General features: G+C 43.3%; 1 protein-coding gene across 2 annotated transcripts; it reads right to left on the bottom strand.

Annotated features, from left to right (window-relative positions):
* Positions 1 to 232: 232 nt before the first annotated feature.
* On the bottom strand, positions 233 to 21,140 carry EBAG9 (estrogen receptor binding site associated antigen 9). 2 transcript variants are annotated; one of them, XM_054985791.1, is made up of 7 exons: positions 20,929 to 21,012; positions 13,226 to 13,323; positions 9,718 to 9,796; positions 9,447 to 9,605; positions 7,642 to 7,749; positions 4,166 to 4,257; positions 233 to 752 (listed from the first exon to the last, which is right to left on the bottom strand). In XM_054985791.1, the coding sequence occupies exons 2-7, from the start codon at positions 13,306 to 13,308 to the stop codon at positions 632 to 634; spliced, it is 642 nt and encodes a 213-aa protein (XP_054841766.1). In that variant the 5' UTR covers positions 13,309 to 13,323; positions 20,929 to 21,012; the 3' UTR covers positions 233 to 631. The 2 variants fall into 2 exon arrangements, with proteins under 2 accessions (XP_054841766.1, XP_054841767.1); XM_054985792.1 differs by lacking the exon at positions 13,226 to 13,323 and having other exon boundaries at positions 20,929 to 21,140.
* Positions 21,141 to 21,223: the final 83 nt, after the last annotated feature.

Below are 21,223 nucleotides of genomic sequence, written 5' to 3'. Positions count from 1 at the left end.
AAATGGTGTCAGATGAAAATGGTGTCCACCATTTTCTGCTTCAGAAAGCTTGTTTACAATGATGTTTAAAAAAGTCGACGCCACTAGAGCTGCCATTGAGTACATTATTCTCTTTCTCTCTCTTCTATGCATGCTGCTGTCAGCATAGCTGGCCTCCCGAAAATATACAGCGAGCCACTTAGTGAGTACAGTAAAGCCAAGGATTGTGAAAGCACAAGCAGCAACGTTTTCTTTAAAATTATTTAATTACACACCTTTCCAGTAATAAGCATAATAAGACAATAGAATAGATCGCCATCATTCAATTATTTACACCCCTTTATTCCCTTAAGCTTCAAACAAGCATTTGAAGAGTTTTATGCAACAGTCTCTCTTCTTGTAGTAGGAGAGTGCTGGGATAGGGCTCTTTGCAGGAAATAATGTCCCATTCTGGTAGGATTTAGTTGGATGACGCTTTTGTGGCTTGAACTGTCCAGCTGAGGATCCTTTATGGAAGAACTACATCTCCCAAGATGGCTTTGAAAGTAAAGCGAGTGGAGTTCTAAAAATACTGAGATCAATACAAAATAATGTGTTTGGATTCTCCCCTTTCGCTGGTACCATGAGATATTAAAAAAAAAAGTGAGTGATGTTAGGACAGCTTCACTCCAATTTTATTTTGCTCCTTCTTCATTAGCCGTTGCGCTTCTTTCTCCATTTTCTTCCTTTGTTGCTCGGCCGCTCGTTTTTCCCTTTCTACTATTTTCTGTTGCCTGCAATTTCACAAGAGACACAGGTTGAGAAGAGCCAGGTTTTATTAGCTTGACTTTGCAAGAACTTTTTTGGCAACAACACAGTAGCCATTTCCTGCATGTAGCCAACTTGGCTGTGAACTAATACTCATGTTAACATTCACCACGGGACTAGAATGCTACAAATCTGTCCGCTACGCAACAGGCAAAAAAGTATCTACAAATGACTGCAGAAGGGATGGTACATTGGCCCTGATGCTTTGTTTTGTTTTTTAAAAACTCAAAAGATTATAAGCTAATAGATTTTTATTCCACCCTCCCTCCAAGGAGCACAACCTGGTTTACGCCTTCCCCATTTAATTCTCACAATTACACTGTGAGATAGACTGACCCAAGGACACCTAACAGCTTTCAGAGCAGGGTAGGGATTTGAACTTGGACCTTCCAGAGCCTAGTCCAACACTCTAAACTACAGCACACTGGCTCTGAACTAGCTTACACTGATCTACTGAGGTGTTTTAATTTACCAAGCAAGAGTTAACATTTGAGATCAATAATTAAGGCTTAACTAGCTCTATGTTATCACAAGCATGCATTTCCCCTTAAAAATTGAAGTGTTTTGCTGAATCAGTTCAAGGTTCAATCTAGCCTAGCATTCTTGGCAAGAGTCCTAGGAACTAGAGCAGGGGCCCCCAAAGTGGTGTCCACGGGCATCACTGCGTTCACTGACACCTTCCCTGGGGCCCAAATGTTTTTAGAAATTGGATGGGGCCAGGTGTGTTTTTGCCAAGCATGGATTCTGACTGGCCACTGAAGACTTGATCGGCTGTGCATATTTCTAAAATAGTTTACCTTGCATTTGCAAATACACTTTGGTAATTTTACTCCTGTGTATCCTTATTCCAAGGTGTTGCATTACCCTGAACCACGTATTCCAGATATGGTATTATTCTGCCTTTCATACTTCTTAGGTCTTGGCTTTTGTTTTGTCTTTGGGGACCTTTTCCTTTACGGAAAAGGATTTTAAGCCTGCCTAATGGTTCTCTCTTCCCTCAAACAATGCAAGGGAAAGGTGATGACCCGCCTGCCATCTATCCAAATAATCTTTTGCCATTCTTACACAGATGAGTAGGACATGCTTCCACACTGCACTTCCTGTCACTTTTCAGATGTCTACCAGCAAGCAATCCTTCACACTCTATGCTCTTACCAATTAGGAAAAGAGCTTCATTTTCCCTAAAGCCCAAGAGAGACAACGTGCCAGTTAACCAGAGCCACATTCAACAAGCATCTCAACCAACAAATCCCCACAGCCTGTTCCTACAGAGGTCTTTCTACAAGATGTCAGACACAGGTTCCCTTCAGTAGGACTTAACACAAAGGGGCAATAAGCCCCAGGAAAATTACATACTCTTAAGCAAAATGGCTATTCAAGTTCCTTCTTTATTGATGCTTCCCTACTTCTGGTTAAGCACTACAGTAATAGTAGTGGCCCACTAAGCATCCTGATGAACTCACTCAAAAACATATTCATCAGAACAACACATGCCGACATGGCTGACCAAAGACAAACAGCTTTCCTCTACTCTAGCAAGTGCCCATTTTGCACGTGTGCACAAGCCATCACAATTAGTCAGAACGAAGTACTTCTTTACTTAATGAGTTATTAAATTGTGGAATCTACTACCAGTGGATGTAGTGATGGCCATCAGAAAAGATTATTTTAAAAGAGGCCTAGAGAGATTTAGGGAGGAGAGGTCTATCAATGGCTACCAGCTAGGACAACTACAGGAATCTCCACATCCAGATGCAATAAACCTCTGAGGAGGCAACACTGAGGAAAGGCCCTGGCCTCTATCTATGTCCTTGGTCCTTTAGAGCAATTTGTGGGCCACTGTGTGAGAAAAATTGGGGGGAGGAATCACTGGGGAAGGACCGAAAGGTAACTCAGATTGCTATGAAAAGTAAATCATTTATGTATAATATCAGGAATTATTTTCTAATACTAAGAATACCTAAGCAGCAGAATAATTAGCAGTGATTGCAGAGACGTTACCATGGAAATGTAAACAACTGGAACACACATACACGATTTTTTGGAAGTCAACCTGGCCTAAAAGTGGGTTGATTGGATTGTTTAAACCAAGTACTTTAATGATACTGCTCATGCAGCCTATTCGGCTCTGAGCAGTGCCACACTAGAATTAGAAAGGCAACGTTTTTAATATGTAATCTGTTTAGTATTAAAATTTAAAAATTTAATAAGTTTTTTCCTTAACCAATTGGGAGAGAAACTTGGCTACTGCTAAAGTAGTACTAAAATCCACCCCTGCTAAAAGAAGTTATAATTTCAGTCCTCAAATTTTTGACTGTCACAGAAAACAACATTGCACAAGGCATTTCACATTAAACAGGAACAGTAAATCACAGAGATGTTTGTAAAATTTAATTTTCTTCAACCTCTCATCTCAGAGAAGCCACCTTTGTTGAGTAGTGAGCCCTCTGCTGGCTACTCAGGACATCATTTTTGGAAAATCTAAATATATCCCACCAATTTACTCGACTTGTTCCCTGCCAAGATCTCACACATCCAGATTAGCGGAAAATTCAATCTCTCATGCAATAGAAAAAAAACCCTCTTAAATGCAACAGTTCTTTGTGCCCAGCTGTACCTGACCATCACCACTGATCAAGAGACAAGCCTGCCTGATGGGCAGTGTTTCTCTAAGGCAGCTTATGTCCCCGTGCACGGGCCGATGCTTCAGAAGAACAGTGATGCAGGGGCACACAGAAAGAGTAGTGTGGGTGAGCGCTGACAAAGCTGGAACAGTCTGGGGGGTGACAGCAAGGAACTACAGCAGGGCACTCAAGATCCTCATCAGTCATTATACCATCTTTAGACTGTCACTGAGGGAGAGTAACTTGGGGGACGAACTGAAAAGCAGTGGCGTGGCCAGCTTTCAGTATCAACTTCAGAGGGAATTGATGGCTGGTGGAACCAGCTGCTTGGTTAACTGTGCTCCCTAAAAAAGGTGAATGAGGCTGAAAACCTGGGACTATTTTTTTTTATCCTCTCTCCAACACATAATATTGTTTCCTGGAGAAGAATTACGATAGCAGCAGCAGCAGCCTCCGTTTATAAAAGAACACCTGTCTTTCCCTTCTGCATTCCATTCCCCAATTTCTCAATATACTAGTGACCACCTTGTACATTCTATTTCAATTCTTACACTGATTATTATGGAAGGAAGGATGAAAAAGCTATTGTTACGAATCTTGGCAGTAATACTATCTTTATTTGCCATTCTTTGAACAACTGTCTCTCATCCATCCATTCTAGAGAGTATAACCTCCTTTTAAGCCATAACTACAAGACATGAAAGCTTATACTGTTTCCGTTCTTACTAGGTTATTCCGGGACTGTGCAACATTACCTTAGAACTTCCTCTGCTTGCCAGGCTGCATCTTCCTCTTCTTCCCAGGCATTTGTGTTTTCCTGCCATGTCTCCAAGTCTCCCAATTCCGGCTGAAAAAGTGAAAGGATTTAATCCATATACACACATTTCCCAATGTAAATATTTGCCAAACTTCAGAAAATTATTACAGCACAGCAAGCACACAGCATCTTATTTATAACCTTATGATCTCCTTGGATTGGATCCCAAGTCTGTTTTTGCTCAAAGGGCACTTCCACTTACGTAAGATTTCTGCCGGTTACCTTCTTTCACAGCAGACCTTGCAGCGATACTGTACTCTGTGTTATTCCCACCAACCCAACCAAGCCCCCAGCCACAGGAGCTGCAGCGGGAAGTGGGATCTATAAAAGTGCCATTTTGCAAGACAACTCCTTGTCTCAAGTAGTGTTATAATAATTAATAACAATAACAACAACTTTCAATTTATATACTGCCCTTCAGGGCTACTTAACACCCACTCAGAGTGGTTTACAAAGTATGTCATTATTATCCCCACAACAGCAAATACCCTGTGAGGTGGGTGGGGCTGAGAGAGCTCCTAGAAGCTGTGACTGGCCCAAGGTCACCCAGCTGGCCTCAAGTGGAGGAGCAGGGAATCAAACCCGGTTCTCCAGATTAGAGTCCCGCGCTCTTAACCACTACTCCAAACTGGTTGTTAACTGGATATTTCAAATAATGAGCAGGCTTACTAAAAGGGAAGGTGGTATTGCTGTAATCTATGACCCCGCCCCCCCAGCACAGTGCCCTATCCAGGACACTTCCAGTTTTGAGGCTGGGTATCTAATGTAGGATTGAGAGATAGAATTGGGATTCTGTTAGTGTACGGCCTACCCTGCTGCCCAACAGTCCCCCTGCCTGATCTGACGGAGGTGGTCTCAGGGGCAGTACTGAAGACCCCTAGGCTGGTTGCCCTGGGGGACTTCAACATTCAAACTGAGACTGTCTCGTCAGGAGCGGCTCAAGATTTCATCACCTCCATGAAACCATGGACTTGTCTCAGGTATTAACTGGTCCTACATACTGTGCAGGTCACACTTTTGAACAGGTATTTTGATCTCCGCAGGACAAATGTGATCTGAAGTTGGAGGAATTTATGATAGTTCCTTTGTCAAGGACAGATCATTCTTTTCTCAAGTTTAGATTTACAGGGATGGGGCGTCTATTAAAATGATCCTTCCTCAAAGCCTGATGAATCCAAATGGCTTTCTGAGAGCTTTAGGGGATTTTCCTGTTGATATGGCTTGTTCTCCTATGGATGTCCTGGAATGAGGAAAAGACTCCAAGGTTGACACGATCACTCACACGCACCCTCTCACAGAGATCTGGCCTGGAGGAAGAGGTAGACTAGCTGGTAGCTTGCAGTGACTGTCTAGCAGTTTTCAATAACACTGATCAACGTATCCTTCCGGATAGTTTCAGATGGGTAACTGTGTTGGCCTGAAGTCAAAGAGTAAGATCCAGGACCAACGGCACCTTAAAGACCAACTAGATTTCCAAGCTTTTGAGAGTCAAAGCTCCCTTCATCCTTCTGGACCACCCTCCATGGCTGGGAATGGGAGGCACCATTTTGTGGTGGTTCCAGTCCTACACGGAGGGTATGTTTCAGAATGTGGTGCTGGGGGATTGCTGCTCAGTCCCTTGGCATCTGGAGTCTTGGCAAGGCTCCATCTTGCTCCTTGTGCTTTTCAACATCTATAGGGAGGCTGTAGAAAACCCGACCCAGTGCCTGGAGGCTGTTTTGGAGTGGACGTAGGCTAATAAACTGAAACTTAATCCCAACAAGACAGAAGTGCTACTGGTGTGCAGAAGATCTGACACAGGACTTACAGTGTTACCCATTCTGGAGAGCTGCACTCCCCTTGAAGAAACAGGTCCATAATCTCGGGATGTTCTTGGACTTAGGCCTACTGCTGGATAAGCAGGCAGAAGCTATGGCCATAAGAGCCTTTCACCAGCTTTGACTGGTTAGCCAGCTGTGACCTTTCCTGGGCAGAAAAGATCCGGCCAGTGCAGTGCATGCCCAGATTACAGTTAGATCAGATTACTACAACGCATTCTGTGTGGGGCTGCCCTTGAAAAGTATTTGGAAACTTCAATTAGTGCAGAATGCTATAGCCAGGACGTTGACTGGAATGGGCTGTAATTACCGTTACCAGCGCAGTCTTGGCTCATCTACACTGGCACCAAGACTGTTTCTGGAACTCTGAAACTCTCTCCCAAGGGAGCCTTGACGGTCCCCTTCTGTTGCCATCTCCTGCCAGTGGGTGAAGGCTTTTGTTTCATCTATTGTTCCCTCAGTGATCCCTCCTCCTGGCACTATTTATACTTGCTTTTGAGCATGCATTTTAGCTTTGGTTTTGTTTTAATGATACGGGTTTCTTTGGTTTTATTGAGTTTTAGGAGAGTTTTTATTATGTATGTTTTTAACCTGTTAGCCACCCTAGTGACCCCGCTGAGAGTTGAAAGGCAGGGTATAAATTTTGTAAATAATTAATAAAGAAATACACAAGCACATTTCAAGTTAGCTGCTTAGTTTCTACTGCCAGCTAAAACCAGGCCAGCAAACAAACTGATGCATTGCTTTTTAATTTTGATAAGAGCAAAGGTTTCCTGGACATGTGTGAGGAGAATTGGCGTGGGGCAATTAAGAAGAATGGGTGAGATGACACTGTGGGCCCCATGGACGCCAAGTAAGCAGGAAAGGAAGAAGTGCAGTCAAGCCAACGATCAAAGCTGCTCTCGAAAGGCCTGGAAAGCTAATTTGCCAGCTCAACATTGGGGTTTTTTTCCTGCATATTTAACAATTCTCTTGCATTATGTATGCACAAGTACAATGGCGATACAATCGACACTCTGCCTTGCTGCTTGTGGAGGCAGGCAGTGACAAAAGGTCTTAGAGGCAATATTATCATTTTGCTTCCCTAAGTTGTCAGGTCAGTTCTTTACATTCAAAAACAGCAGTTGGCCCAAATCAGCTAATATTCAAGCATGTTTAATTGCTGTTATTATAATGATATGTTCCCCTTCTTAACAGCCACAATACACTGAAGACCTAAACTCAATACCCCACCCAATGTGCAGTTTAGTATTAAAAATGAATTTGCAGGTACAAATTGTATCAAGGCCATAATGCTAAGGAGGAATAGGTTGACTATCCTCCTGTGCTGTCTTCACCACTGTACCTGGCTCACTGAGCTCTCCACACTGGGAATGGGGGAACAACTGAGAAACAGAGTAGGGGTTAATCCCTCACCATGGCCCTGATCCAAATCCCTCACCATCAGCAGTTGCTTTTAATGGCTAAATTACGCCATAGGGGAATCCAATCACGGATCTCCGACATAATGTAGTCTGGCCCATAACAATGTTTTCTTTTCCAATAGAAAAAAAAATATCTGGTACCTAGAAGTGAACCATATGGAAAACATACTTACAGATTGGTGAATAAAAGGTGCATCTTGTGTAGCTGCTAATCTACTAGAAAACCCTGCACTGCCATCCTGGTTCCCAAAATTTAAGGGTTCACGTTTTTTAACAATAATCTGAAAGGCAACATTGAAAAGGAAAGAGATCAGGAACATTGCTTCTACTAAATTTGAAGATACTGAGATATTGTGATCTGCAATAATTGATGCTTCTTGACAGTGCTAGATCTGACTAGGGGTGTGCACCGGGGAAAAATTCGGGTTTCCCGCTTCGGATTTACCTGAAGCAGGAAACTGATCTGGAATAACCCAAATTGGCAAGCCACTTCAGGGTCTGGATTTTTAAATCGCTCTGGTATGCTCCGTAAAGATTCGGAGCATACTGAAGTGAGGGAGGAAGCTTTGCCCCAACCCCCCACCTCACCCCACTGGGATGGGAGGGATGCCCAGCTGGGCGGCGGGAGGGCGCACTGCTGCAGCTTCCGCCGCCACACCGGCCAGCTAGGAGGCAGGAAGGCCTGGAGCTGCTGCCTCTGCGGCCAGCATGAGGGTGCACTCCCACCGCCTTTGCTGCGACGGTGGCCAGCGAGGCAGTGGAGAGGACCCAGAACCAGCGCCCGCACCGTCACTGCCGTGACTAGCTGGGCTGCATAAGGGTGTGCTTCTGCTGCCTTTGCCACCGCATCGACCAGCGAGGTGGCGGGGAAGGCCTAGAACCGGTGCCTCCTCTGCCCACACTGCTGCCGCCACAGTGGCCAGCCGGGCAAGGCCAGAGCCACTGCCTGTGCCACTGCCTCCGTCAGGAAGGCCCAGTTTAAATGAGGTGGTGGGAGGGACGGAGCCCCTTTAAAAAGGCCCGGAAGCTTCCCGAATCACTTTGGGAAACTTTGATTCGGTGTTTCAAAATTGAGGCCAGCATGCTGGCCCCGAATCTTTACGGATTGGGTCCGACACCCGAAGCGCATGCTCCTAGATCTGACTATCAGCTCACATAATTGTGGACTGAGACCATCTTGTTTGAGACCAACTGTCACACACTATAGATGTAAAGAAGCCTGATGCATGCATGTTCTCATTTCCAACACACTGTTATAACTGCACCATGCTCTCTTAGTATCAATTTTCCCCCCAGAAAAGATGATGGGAATTTTAGAATGTTACCCACTTATTTCTTTTGCATGTATAAGTTGTGCAGTCTTTCACAGTCCCATCAAACCCACAGTATGACACCGAGTTGTCCTACAGATGCTATCTGCTCCCCTCTTAGTAGAAAATAAAGCAATGCTCATGTTGTGATGAATGGCAATCTGAGGTGTAGTTCCTTCCTTATGTAGTGGGGGTCGGGAAATACAGCACAAGTTATCACTGGAGAGTATAAGTCACAAAACGTCTTAGTCATAAAGACGTAACTTCCCTTTGATTGTGCTGTATGACAAAACTGAAACTCAATAACTGACTGGGAGATCACCTAAATACGCAAGGTGGTTGCCAAATATTGAGGTGCCAAGCTAAACAACCCCAAACAGCAAAGTCTCTTCCAAAATTTGACACTAGCCTCTACTAAAGAACTGTACATACTGCAAGCTTGCAGACAACAGAGACTGAGATGAGGAAAGACATGTAACTCTGCACACATTATCCCACCTGCTGGATGCAGCCTTGGCTCTACATCACAGCAGCCTACTGCATACCCAGTCCAGTTGTCCTCCATGTGCAAACTGGTTTATGGGCACCACCTGCTACTGCTGAACCTTAATGGCTGCCCTACAGGTTGACACAGAATATAATTTCACTTCAAAATGCTGCAAACATACCTTCTGTGTTTTCCTTATTGTTGGAGTCATGTCCTTAAAGTAGTCAGGCTCCATTTCTTCCAAACCGTTTTGTTGACTGGCCACAGTGCCATTACCACCTTCAATCTTTACACTTGTAGGAGCATCTTCATCCCATGAAGACCAGTCTTCTACTTCTGGCTGAAGAGGCAAACAAGACTTCAGGATTCTATTTGGAAACTGACATCAATCATTTACATTTCACTGCGCAGTTTGGTACAAATGCTAATACTCCCACAATTAAAGGTATTACCTGCTTAGGAACTGATGAGTAATCCACGGTAGTTGGCAACGTTATTTGATCACCACTTAGTTTCCGTCCTCTTCCAGTCCTGAAAAAGAAATTAAGGATTATTTCTAGCTTTGAAAATATGAGTACTACACAGAACTGTTAGTAAGAGCTAACAAAGTGACAGACTTAAAAAACTAAAAAAAAATGTAACATGGTTATTTACAAAACTCGTCATCCAATTAAAGGTTTGATTATTGACAAACAATTTACAATGTCCCCTATTGGTATAATGAAATTGTGAATGCTGTAATTATTTATTTCTTCACGTCTGGCATGAAAAACGGGACAAGAATCTTTTAAGAAATAGGCTTAGTTTCAACAACTGTTTTCTCTGTCAACCAGTGCTATAACGTCTGCTCTGAACTAACAGAATCCAAGTTTAACAAGCTATCCAAATACAGGAGAAAAGCGTGGCACAAATTGTTAAGACTAAATATTTAGCTGTTGTCCACAAAACTCATGCCTGAATAAAAACTTGTTTGTTAAGGTGCCACAAGACTCCTGTTTGGTTTTTTGCTACAACAGACTAACACAATAAACACAATTACACCCCCCTACCCCGAACAATTCTGCTTTGTTCTTACTGGACATGGCAGACCAACGAATGTTAAAACAAACAGGCAGGAAATTAAAGTTATGAACAGTATGTATTTGTTCTACCAGGGCAGGATTTTGTACATTAAAAAGTGTAACTGAAAACTTCTTGGTATTGCTAGAAAAATACTAGCATGGTGATAACAGCTAATAGTACTCAAAACCTTCGAAATAACAGCTGAACCCCGCCCCCCCTCAAATACTTTTCAAACACTGGACAGTGCCTATAGGATTTTCCATTTCTTCTTTTAATAGCAAAGCCTCATTTCCTATCACCCATTGCTTTTGAAAGCTCCCCTCTGTTTCAGAAAGCAGGGCACCACATGGCATGGACAACTACTGTTTGAGCAACTCAAGCCTAACTTCTCTCTGGGTATCCAGAACCAGATATGTAGTTCTCTGGGTCCAGGTCAATAATCAAATCATTGCCATTTACTACTTTATTCCCCCAAAAGGGGAGAGTGTGTGATTCAGCTTTAAACCCATTCTGTCCCCAAAGACTCAGATGTCTGATACTTCAGATCATTCATTTTGACAAGACTTTTCCTAACTATTTTTATTGGAATATTAATATATGCCAATATACTACACAACATATTACAAGGAACAATTTTTCTAATTCTTCCCCTCCTCCACACACCCCTACTCCAGCATAAAGACATTTCTGTGGATTTTGTTCCATAGAATTAGCAATGTGTGAAACATTGCAGAAGATTAAATTTCCATGAAAGACCAAGTTTCTTGTAATAAGAGAGAATCTACCAGGTTTCAGTACTGTAGATTAAGGAACCTTTAACTGTTTCCCGGTTCTCTCCATCTCGAATATACTCATTATCAAGGAGAAAATGCTGAGAAATTAGAATTATTCTTGTATCTTGAAGCAAGTAATACATGGGCTAACTGAACATGGATAAGACGTTTGAGAGTCCCCTTTGCTTTTATTTCCATATTTTAATACTATGTTGTGAAATTATTTGAAACCCAATGATTTTTATTCATACAATGGACAGTGGGATACCCATCACAACCTTCTAACAGGAAAGTGAATTAGAAACAATTCACATTTTTTTTTTACATAGTGGGATAGATATTTTAGCACAAAATAAACAAGCAGCAGGCCAGCTACAAGGGAAGTGGGTGGTTTTCCTGGTAAAATATGTAGAAATCAAAAGCTCAATCCTTTCCTAGTTACTGCCTGCATGGTGAAATCAGACACTCAAAAACAAGAATGCCACTTAGAAACTGTTATGTCTAATTTGTACTTGGGTTTTTGAACCAGACCACAAGAGTAAGTGGTGCTAAAATGCTGTTCTATAAAAAGACATTGTGAAATTTGATGAAACTACACGAAAATCCTCAAACTCTGCTCCAACCAGTGCCACACATTTTTTGAAAGACAGTGTCTCTCTCACAAATAAATAGATGCTGGAAAACAGTAGAGAAATGGTAGAACTGATTTATAAAGCAGGAGGAGACAGTAGAAGTGAAAGATCATTCGGACTGGTCGCTATGGTTCTGTCTGTGGCTACCGCAATCCTACAAGCCTTTTTGGGGAAAGAAACTAGATATTTGCAGAATTGAAAAAAAAGAAAATCCCAATCCAAAATGAACTGGAAAATAAATGGACTGAAATAACAGGGATACTCATTACTGAGTGAGGTTGTATGCGCCTTGCAGCACAAAAACCTGTTCCCAAGGAAACTTTCAGCTGTTTGTGCTGCAAAAGATGAACTGTCCCATGGCCCCTTAGAGAATAATAAGCTTATTGTGGCATCATTTTCTGCAAGCAATTGCTCCTCTTTAGTATTTACTCTACTGAACATACTATGCTTTTTCATCAATAATTAGGGTTACCAGGTCCCTTCATTCTCCCAGAGGGAGATTGGGATGCTGGCTCCTACCTATTTTCTCCCTTGTGCAAGTTTGCAGGGCACGCGCGCTCCTGGCTGACGTCACATCCTGGAAGTGACATCATCCCGTGGGTCAAAGGGCGGCCCAGGAACGCTCCCGTGTTCGCTCAAGGGCTGAATCATCCCCCCACCCCCAGTGGAGAAATGGCAAGCCTATCAACAACAGCCACCAATCTAAACTGGAGCATAATCATGCTGACTGGGATCTAGTATTGTGAGATCTGCATAGTACTATGGCACACCTACCCCATCTTTTGAGTTACTTGACCTTTTGGCTCTACTTTAAAAATTGTATTTTTAACGTATTGTTATTCGCCCTGAGCCCGCTTGCGGGGAGGGCAGAACAGAAATCTGCAATAAAAATAAATAAATAAATAAATACTTTACCCACCCCGCAAAACGCATTTTTTCCTCTCTGTAAACAAAGTGTGTCTACGTTTACCCAAGTGTCCACTTCATGCATCTGATAGAGTAGGCTTCGGCCTACGATCGTATATGCTACAATAATCGCTGCTGTCTTTCAAAGTGTCAGAAGATTCTGCTTTCGTAGCACAGGGTTTCTCTTTTCCAAAATTCTTTACAATATTTTAGAATATCTAACAATACAAACAGAGCAAAATTTCTAACTCTACCAGCTAAACTAGAAGTTTCACACAGATTTAGATTGGCAGCACTTAAGAGGAATACAGTAGACTTTTTTAAAAGACTAAAACAATGTTACTGCAGAACAAAGATGAATTATTGTCAATCAAAAACATATCTCAAAGTTTTAGAAAGCTGCAGTCTTGATAGAAATAGCTGTTAAAAGAATCAGCAAGCACACACCCCAGCAATCTTAAACTGAAACTTTAAGTATTCTCTTGGATTTTCCATTTATTATTTTAAAAAAAACTTTCAAAAGGAAGATTAACAGGTCAGAAACAGGTCCAAAGGAACCAAAGACACACACAAGATCTGCTGTTTACCTGCAAATTAATCTCTTTAAAAAAGAGAGCACTGCTGCCAGGCATGTACAAATTTTAAAAAGACGGAACTGTGTAATGGCCATGGTGAAAGTCTTCGCCTAAAAAGAAAAAGGACAAAGTCAGGGGTCATTTCGAAGAAAAAGAGCTACAGGAACTCATTAGCATAAGCCACACCCCTTGCCATTACCAGAAGTGTGTTATGAGCATGACTGATTTGCATATGCCGCACCCCCTGACATCACCTATCCTGGTTGTTTTCGACCCAATCGTGGCCACTCAGCACTGAAATTGGGCCCAAAATGGCAAAAAGGGGCTGAAAATGGCCGAAAAGGGGCCCAAAATGGTCAGGATTGGGCCGCTGCTGAGCAGGAGAGTGATCCACCACCTGTCAAAGGCCCGATACTGGCTGTTTCAGGACCAATCCTGGCTGTTTGGGGCCTGATCCTAGCCATTTTAGGCCCAAATTGGGCCCAAAATGGCTGAAAGGGACCCAAAATGGCCAGGATTGGGCCCATAATGGCTGGGACTTCGGCTGCTGCCAGATGGGAGAGTGTTCTACCACCTGGCAGTGGCCGGATCAGGGCCATTGTGGACCCAATTCGAGATGAAACCACCCAATCCAGGCCAACATGGGCCCAAAATGGCTCAAAATGGCCATTTTGGGCATGTTTTGGCCTGGATTGGGCCCAAAACGGCCCAGATTGGGTCGGTGCCCAGCAGGGGTCCCCTGCCCGACACTGACCCAATCAAGGAGGGTTTGGCCCTGATCCTGGAGGAAATAGGCCCAAAATGGACATTTTGGGCCTGTTTTGACACCGATCGGGGCCAAAACAGCCAGGATCGAGGTGGTGCAAGGCAAAGGAGGCTTCCCCCCACCAGGCACTGACCCAATCCTGACAGTTTTGGCCCTGATCCTGGCCAAAACGGGCCCCAAATGGCCAAAAATGGCTGTTTGGACCCGGATTAGGGCCTAAACCGCCAGGACTGAGTCAGTGCCTGGCGGGGGAGGATTCCCCCTCCCAGCACTGACCTAATACGGTCTGTTTCAGCCAAAATCCAGGCCGAAACGGGCCCAAAACGGCAGAAAATGGCCATTCTGAGCCCGCTTGGGCCCGGATTGCATCGGTGCCGGGCAGGGGAGGGTTCTCCCGCCCAACACTAACCTGATCCTGGCCACTTTGGTCCTGATCCCGGCCGAAATGGGCCCCAAATCCCCCAAAGTGGCTAGTTTGGGCCCTTTGGGGCCCGGATCAAGGACAAAACATTTTACCCCTTTTTACCCCATTAAGGGTGAATTTCTTAAAATCCCTTCTCAGTGAGTCTCTACATCACAAAAGGAATGTTCTCCCCAAGTTTCACATTTCTAGGTCCAGAGGGTTGGGCTGGGCGTTGATGAGTCAGTCAGGACACTTGTCTTTATATATATGGATTATATTAATTTAATCTGGATATGATCAGAGCATGGACTACCATGGCAAGATCATGCTTTATGAGGAAAGGCCATAGCTGGCATATGAGCCAAAGCTAGCCAAAGGCACTACATACCACAGAAGACACCTGAGCCTCCAAATGTAGGCCAGGATCCAGCAGCAACACCAAGCGAACAACCTGCTCCTTCAGGGGGAGTGCAGCCCCTTCCAGGACAGGCTGACTCCTGAATCCTCAAAACACTTTTGTCATTGACCAACACCGTCTCAGTCTTGTCTGGATTGGGCTTCAGTCTATTGGGCCTCATTATTGCCATTATCTTTTCCAAGCACCTGCTCAAAACTTTCATGTCAGAGAAATTTCTCAAGAGGTTTCTCTGAAAGGGACCACAGCTCAGTTCACGCTTTGTATGCCTAGGCTCCCAGATTCAGTCCCTAGCATCTACAGTTAAAATCCCATATAGAGGGGGCTGGGAAGACATTTGCTTGAAACTAAACTACTGCTGACCATGGTGAACAGTACTACGATATAGATGGATCAACAGACTCAGTGGCCTAGTTCAGATATCATAGTCCAGCCTTCAGGTCCCCCCTACAATATTTTTGATTTTTAAAATATTGCCTTAGATACTAAATAAAAGCTTTCTATATTACCTGAGAACATCAAGTAAGGTCTAGTGAGCCATTAAAATAAAAAATACAGTGTGAACCTTTCTTCTATGCTAGTAACTGCAATATCAGAACCAATAATGTATTTTTTTAAATTGCAGTATAATAAAACTGCTAGCTAGCCTGCCCATTCATACCAGTCTTCGCCATTTGTCACACGCAAGTAACCAGCAGTGAAAACCAGCCCATCCAGAAGCACCTTCAAGACTAACAACTTTTATCCCAGCAAAAGCTTTCAAGAGTTTTTTCTCTACCAGTTGACAGAACTTTGCCTGTTTGGAAGCAATCCTTCCTTGCCACAAGTTACTTGATGAGTGGCTATTTGCTTGCCTGGTGTAAAGCCACTCTTTCACTTGTACTGCACAATAATCATGCTTTCAGTTTTAAAGCAGTCAGTACCAATTTAGAACAAAACTTAACTTCTTTGCCTGCCTACATGAGCATTCTTTTCATGCAAAGAAACAGCATTTTGGCTCCTGGCATGTCACATTTGCATACTGACTTACACCCAGGGAACATGAACGTTCTCCTACCCACCCACTCTGCAAACATTCAAGCCATAATGCTTATCTTTTTGGCTTTAATCGGAGTTTATTACAGTTCAAAGCACTGTTACTTTCATTCTGCAGCCAATTCTCTTAAAATTTGTTTTTGCTAAAAAAAAAACCCCATGAAGTACTACATGACTTTGGACATAGGTAAAAGAATCTGTAGTTATAAGGGGGAAAGATCTAGCACCATTTGGGCTCTAACAATACAATAATAATTCTGACCCCCCAAAAATTCAGATCTATAACTAAGGATTCATTCTGCTACCTAGAAATCACTGTTCTCTCCCCCACCCCAAGGAGCTCTATGTTATTTATTTATTTGAAATACTGTAACATGGTATGACCTTGTCCCCCCTTTCCTGCCTCATACAATCCTGATATAGCTAAAACAGTGTAAAAACACATGTTCATAAATATGGATAGGTTTAATATAGGGTGATGCCATGAATCGCTTTCCCATATCTTACATAAATACAATGAGGCAAACTGGAAGGTGGGCAGATGGGTGAAAGGTGGGCAGGCCAAGTGTGTCTGTTGCTACCCCTTTAGGAAGGAAGGACGTGCCAACACTGTTAGGTCTTTAACTCTATTCACAACAATAGCAGGCAGGGGGTAGCTAAAGAAAGGAGGGCTGCATGGGCACAATACAACCTTACCCTTCAAATGAGGTAGCATCTAACAAGGGCATGGAGGTGGAGATATAGGGATGCCCTGGGGCACAGCAGAGCTCTAGCCTTCACACCTTGTTTCTGCTAAAAATCTGCACGATGCAGAGAATCAGAAATGTATTTTTCCTCATATAATCAGAAATATTTATCTGGAGAAAAAAGTTACTTTGGTTTTCACAAAAAGACCGATCTAGTTAAAACTAGCAATAAGAAAACCATGGAATCATATCTGAGTTGCCAAATTATAAGTGATATCAATGAATGCTCAAAAATATAAAATATATATAAAAAAAATATAAACTCTGAGCGTCTCAAGTTGAAGCATAAGAATCTGCCCATAAACAGAATATGCTGTCAGGAAAAATCTGTTCTTTTTTCCCCCTCTAGTCACAGCTCACACATTGCTAAGCAAACTACCCAAAGGGAGGACTGAAGGCCCACAGAACTACAGGAAATGCCTAGGGAAGCTGTGCAGTCCCTGAGCTTCTCTAACTAACCTCTGGAAAGCTTCTCATTAGCAACTGACTTTTTATATGTTCTCTGTTACTTCTAGCTGCCTTTTTTATTTCTGTGTCCTTTTTGGTGGCATGTTTGTCTCAAAATACACATAAGCACTACAGGCTAGAAAAATCTGCGTTAAGTTTGCACCAAGTAACTATGACTTCTTGCTACCAGCTGAAAAGCAAATTCTCTGTGCATATTTAGCACAGAGAAGTTCTGTGTAGGCCCTTCTTTTCAACCAGTATGGTTCCTATCCAAAGACTGACTGGGCTGGATCCAACACAAAAGCTTGTGGAAAAGGTTGGTAGAGCTGATCTTTCCAAGCCCACTGCTTGTTTCAAATCACCTCTCGGAGGTTGTTCAGACTCTGGCCAGCGACAGGTCGGAACAACCTGCCACGGCTCTTATCAGCTTGCTTGGTGCTGAAATACTGGCACCTATGAGGTAAATATAAAAGTCTCAAGATTTGATCATTAGATGTAAAAACAGGCTTTCCTCAGAGTTTTTAGTGATCAGAGGGCCATTGATTATCCATGTGCCAAAGTTTAGCTTTGTGTTGCCTAGAAGTTGGGAGTATGCTTTTTTCCTTCCTTTTGTGGTTTAAATTCAGTTTTTAGAAATTTCCAGGAAGTGAGGCGCCCATGCATACTATCCAAGAGTTATAGTTACAGGATTTTCTCTTGTATGTTTTACTGAATGTCTGCAGAGCTTACAACTTAGTAAGTGTTGACTTGAGAGCCAGTTTGGTGTAGTGGTTAAGAGCACAGGGCTCTAATCTGGAGAACTGGGTTTGATTCCCCACTCCTCTGCTTGAAGCCAGCTGGGTGACCCTGGGTCAGTCACAGCTTCTGGGAGCTCTCTCAACCCCACCCACCTCACAGGGTGTTTAGTTGTGGGGATAATAATGACATATAAACTGCAGTATATAAATTGAATGTTATTATTATAATATTATTATTGAATAATTTATACAGCCCTTCCCTTATCCAACTGCCATTTAGAAATAACCCTTTCATACGCTGAAATACCTTATGACTATGAGTGTCACACAGCTTGGGGAAAGACCAAATCAGGCAAATAAGCTTACTGTGACAAACAAGTCCTACCAATTTCAGAAGACTGAGAACAAGCTGAATGAATGCTCAACATCGAGTCTCACGCCAGTTTCTCAAAGGTACTTCAGATTAAGCAAAATCAAAAGAGTCCAGTAGCACCTTTAAGACTAACCAATTTTATTGTAGCATAAGCTTTCGAGAATCAAGTTCTCTTCTTCAGATGCATGATCCGAACTTGTACGTAATCTTGTATGTAACTTGTAATGTAAACACACATAATGCATGATCTTGTATGTAATCTTGGATGTGTGTGTAATTTCAGGCATACACCACACTATTAGAAAATACACGTTATTGATTCAATACCTGTAGTCTGCCTCTTTGTTACGGGGAGCTCCGAAAATGGACCCTGGTATAGCTGGCTAGATCCGCGCTGTTTTAGTTCTGGACTGCTAAGCTAACTCCCCATCCTATTAACAGAGCAGTTCCAGTAACAAAATATGTCATTATTATCCCCACAACTAAACACCCTGTGAGGTGGGTGGGGTTGAGAGAGCTCCCAGAAGCTGTGACTGACCCAGGGTCACCCAGCTGGCTTCAAGCAGAGGAGTGGGGAATCAAACCCAGTTCTCCAGATTAGAGCCCTGTGCTCTTAACCGCTACACCAAACTGGCTCTCAAGTCAACACTTACTAAGTTGTAAGCTCTGCAGACATTCAGTAAAACATACAAGAGAAAATCCTGTAACTATAACTCTTGGATAGTATGCATGGGCGCCTCACTTCCTGGAAATTTCTAAAAACTGAATTTAAACCACAAAAGGAAGGAAAAAAGGAAGGAAAAAACTTGTATGTAATCTTACATACAAGCTTGTTCGGATCATGCATCTGAAGAAGAGAACTTGATTCTCGAAAGCTTATGCTACAATAAAATTGGTTAGTCTTAAAGGTGCTACTGGACTCTTTTTGATTTTGCTACTACAGACTAACACGGCTAACTCCTCTGGATCTCAGATTAAGCAGAATCACATGATATAATCATGCTGGTACTGTCTCAGTTCAGAATACAGGTAAGGGACACAGTGTCTGAATATTCTCCCCACTTAAAATAACTTTCTACATATATTTAAAAAAACAGCATCTCAGTAAGAAAGCAAATCCTTGTTCACGGTGCTGGTTTTCTACATGCCGGGAAGGTGGTTGCCATTTTTTCCGTACAGCAACTTTAAAAAATGTTGCCCCTCACCTAGATTCTGAACAAAGGACAGGCAAATTATTTTGGCTCAAGTGCTCAAAAAATTGCCTGTGAAGATATTTGGGGGAGAAGGGGGGGGAGTACTTGGAAACACACATACAGCTAGCCAAGCTTTAACAGAGCAGCCAAAATTTTAAGGATTTGTGTTGAGCTCAGCTGGTGACTGTGCAAGATTGGGAAGTGACAATAGGCATAAGCCATACCTCTTCCCTTCTCCAGCACTGCTTCAAGTGCCTTGACTGCTTGATGGGAATCTCACCCTGGGTGCTGAGCAAAATAATCTGGTGCCTGTTATCAACACACCTGTCAGGGATTGCTAACTGCAGTTCCCAGCCAAAACAATCAAAGGAAAGCAGTATTATATAATTTTTCAGTGCATATCTAGACCTAACATGACAGGCTCTTCTACACAATCTAAGCCCTCACAATCAAAGACAATAATGCACCATATGCCAGAAAAGCTCCAGGAATGAATAGCAGGCCAAGTTACACATCACTGTCAAGCCAAGAACATGGCTAAATCTTTGAACAATGTGACCAATAAAAAGATCATAAGAGAGATTCTGGATAGCATATAAACTGCTGGTGCTTATTTAATGATAGGGAATTTCTCCTCAGATTTTCCTCATAATCAAGGTTTTAATTTGAGATGGGTCTGAGAATCTGTGTACCGATGATTTGGTGGCAAAAATGACAGATGTCTCTATATGTCTGAGTAGAGGGAACACAAAATAGCTCACAGGAAAAAGACTTTTCTTTAAACAAACTTTAAAAAAACAACAACAAGGTATTGCCGAAATCAGCCTGATTTAAACAAACAATACCCTCTATCTGAGTCAAGCGAGCAACTGTGGTCATTTTACAGATGAACAAGAGAACACAAATTGGGTAAAGTAGTAGTTCTTCCATATGCCTCTAGATATAAGACTGCTTGAACTTGGGCTCAGTAGTAGGACAGCATCTCATTTGGATGTATAAAGTCTCAAGTCCAATTCCTATAACCTCCAGTGTTAAAAAGGACCAGGCAGTAGTTGATACGAGCTTTCTACCTGAATGTGACCCTTGAGATTCTCTGCCAGTCAGAGCAAATTATACCTACCTAACAGTGCAATCCTGTCTGAAGTAACTCTGCATAAGACCGCACTGCAAATAAACCAATGATCTGATTCGATGTAAGACAATTGGTATATATAAACAAGCTGCTAAACTTTAAAAAAAAAACACGGTTAAGAGAAGAAAAATAACTGTCGGAGTAGTCAGATTTGCTTCCCGACATGTGCTTCCTGACAAAAGACCTGGGCTTTAGCTACGTGATGATTAAAAATAAGACGGCAGAAAACAACCAGCATTTAAAAGAAACGGTAGAGAGTCCCCGCGAGATAGGCTGGTTCGAAAAACTCCCACCCCGCCCTCACGAGCCCCGCTGGGCGCTTCAGGCGGACGCCGACGAGGCCCCCCGGGCACCCGCACTGAAAGGGAGGAAGAGGCAGGGCTGCCCAGCCGGCGGCTGCCTGCTCAGGCGCCCGCCCTACCGCTTCCCTGTCCCGTTAGGCGCCTCCTCCCCCTCCGCTTCTCTCACCTTGTGCCGGGCGGAGAGAAGGCGGCGCGGCCCGGGCCGAGGGGGAGCCGCTTCCCTCGGCGACCGCGAGCTCCCTTCATTCAAGGGCAGCGACGCCGCTAACTGCTGTCGGGGTCGCGGGCGCCATCGCCTCCCTCACGGGCCGCCGCAGACAGCTAGGCCTAGTCGTCGCCAGGGAGACCCACTCGCCTCGACCCGCCTTTTCCGGTCACGCCCCCTCACTTCCGGCCTCGACAAGGAAGTGGACGGAACACCGCGGGTGGCTTCGGTTAGCCGGAGGGAAGGGGCAGGGAGA

The sequence above is a fragment of the Eublepharis macularius genome, chromosome 7, assembly GCF_028583425.1.
Source record: "Eublepharis macularius isolate TG4126 chromosome 7, MPM_Emac_v1.0, whole genome shotgun sequence".
NCBI lineage: Eukaryota > Metazoa > Chordata > Lepidosauria > Squamata > Eublepharidae > Eublepharis > Eublepharis macularius.
Note: the sequence above shows the minus strand (reverse complement) of the source record. Positions and strands in the feature narration are given on the sequence as shown.

Excerpts from the sequence above, each read along its gene's own strand:
- EBAG9 (XM_054985791.1), bottom strand. The coding sequence starts at position 13,308 with ATGGCCATTACACAGTTCCGTCTTTTTAAAATTTGTACATGCCTGGCA. Across the intron at positions 9,606-9,717 it reads ACTCATCAGTTCCTAAGCAG|CCAGAAGTAGAAGACTGGTC; the intron begins GTAATACCTTTA and ends TTGCCTCTTCAG. Across the intron at positions 4,258-7,641 it reads CACCTTTTATTCACCAATCT|CCGGAATTGGGAGACTTGGA; the intron begins GTAAGTATGTTT and ends TCACTTTTTCAG.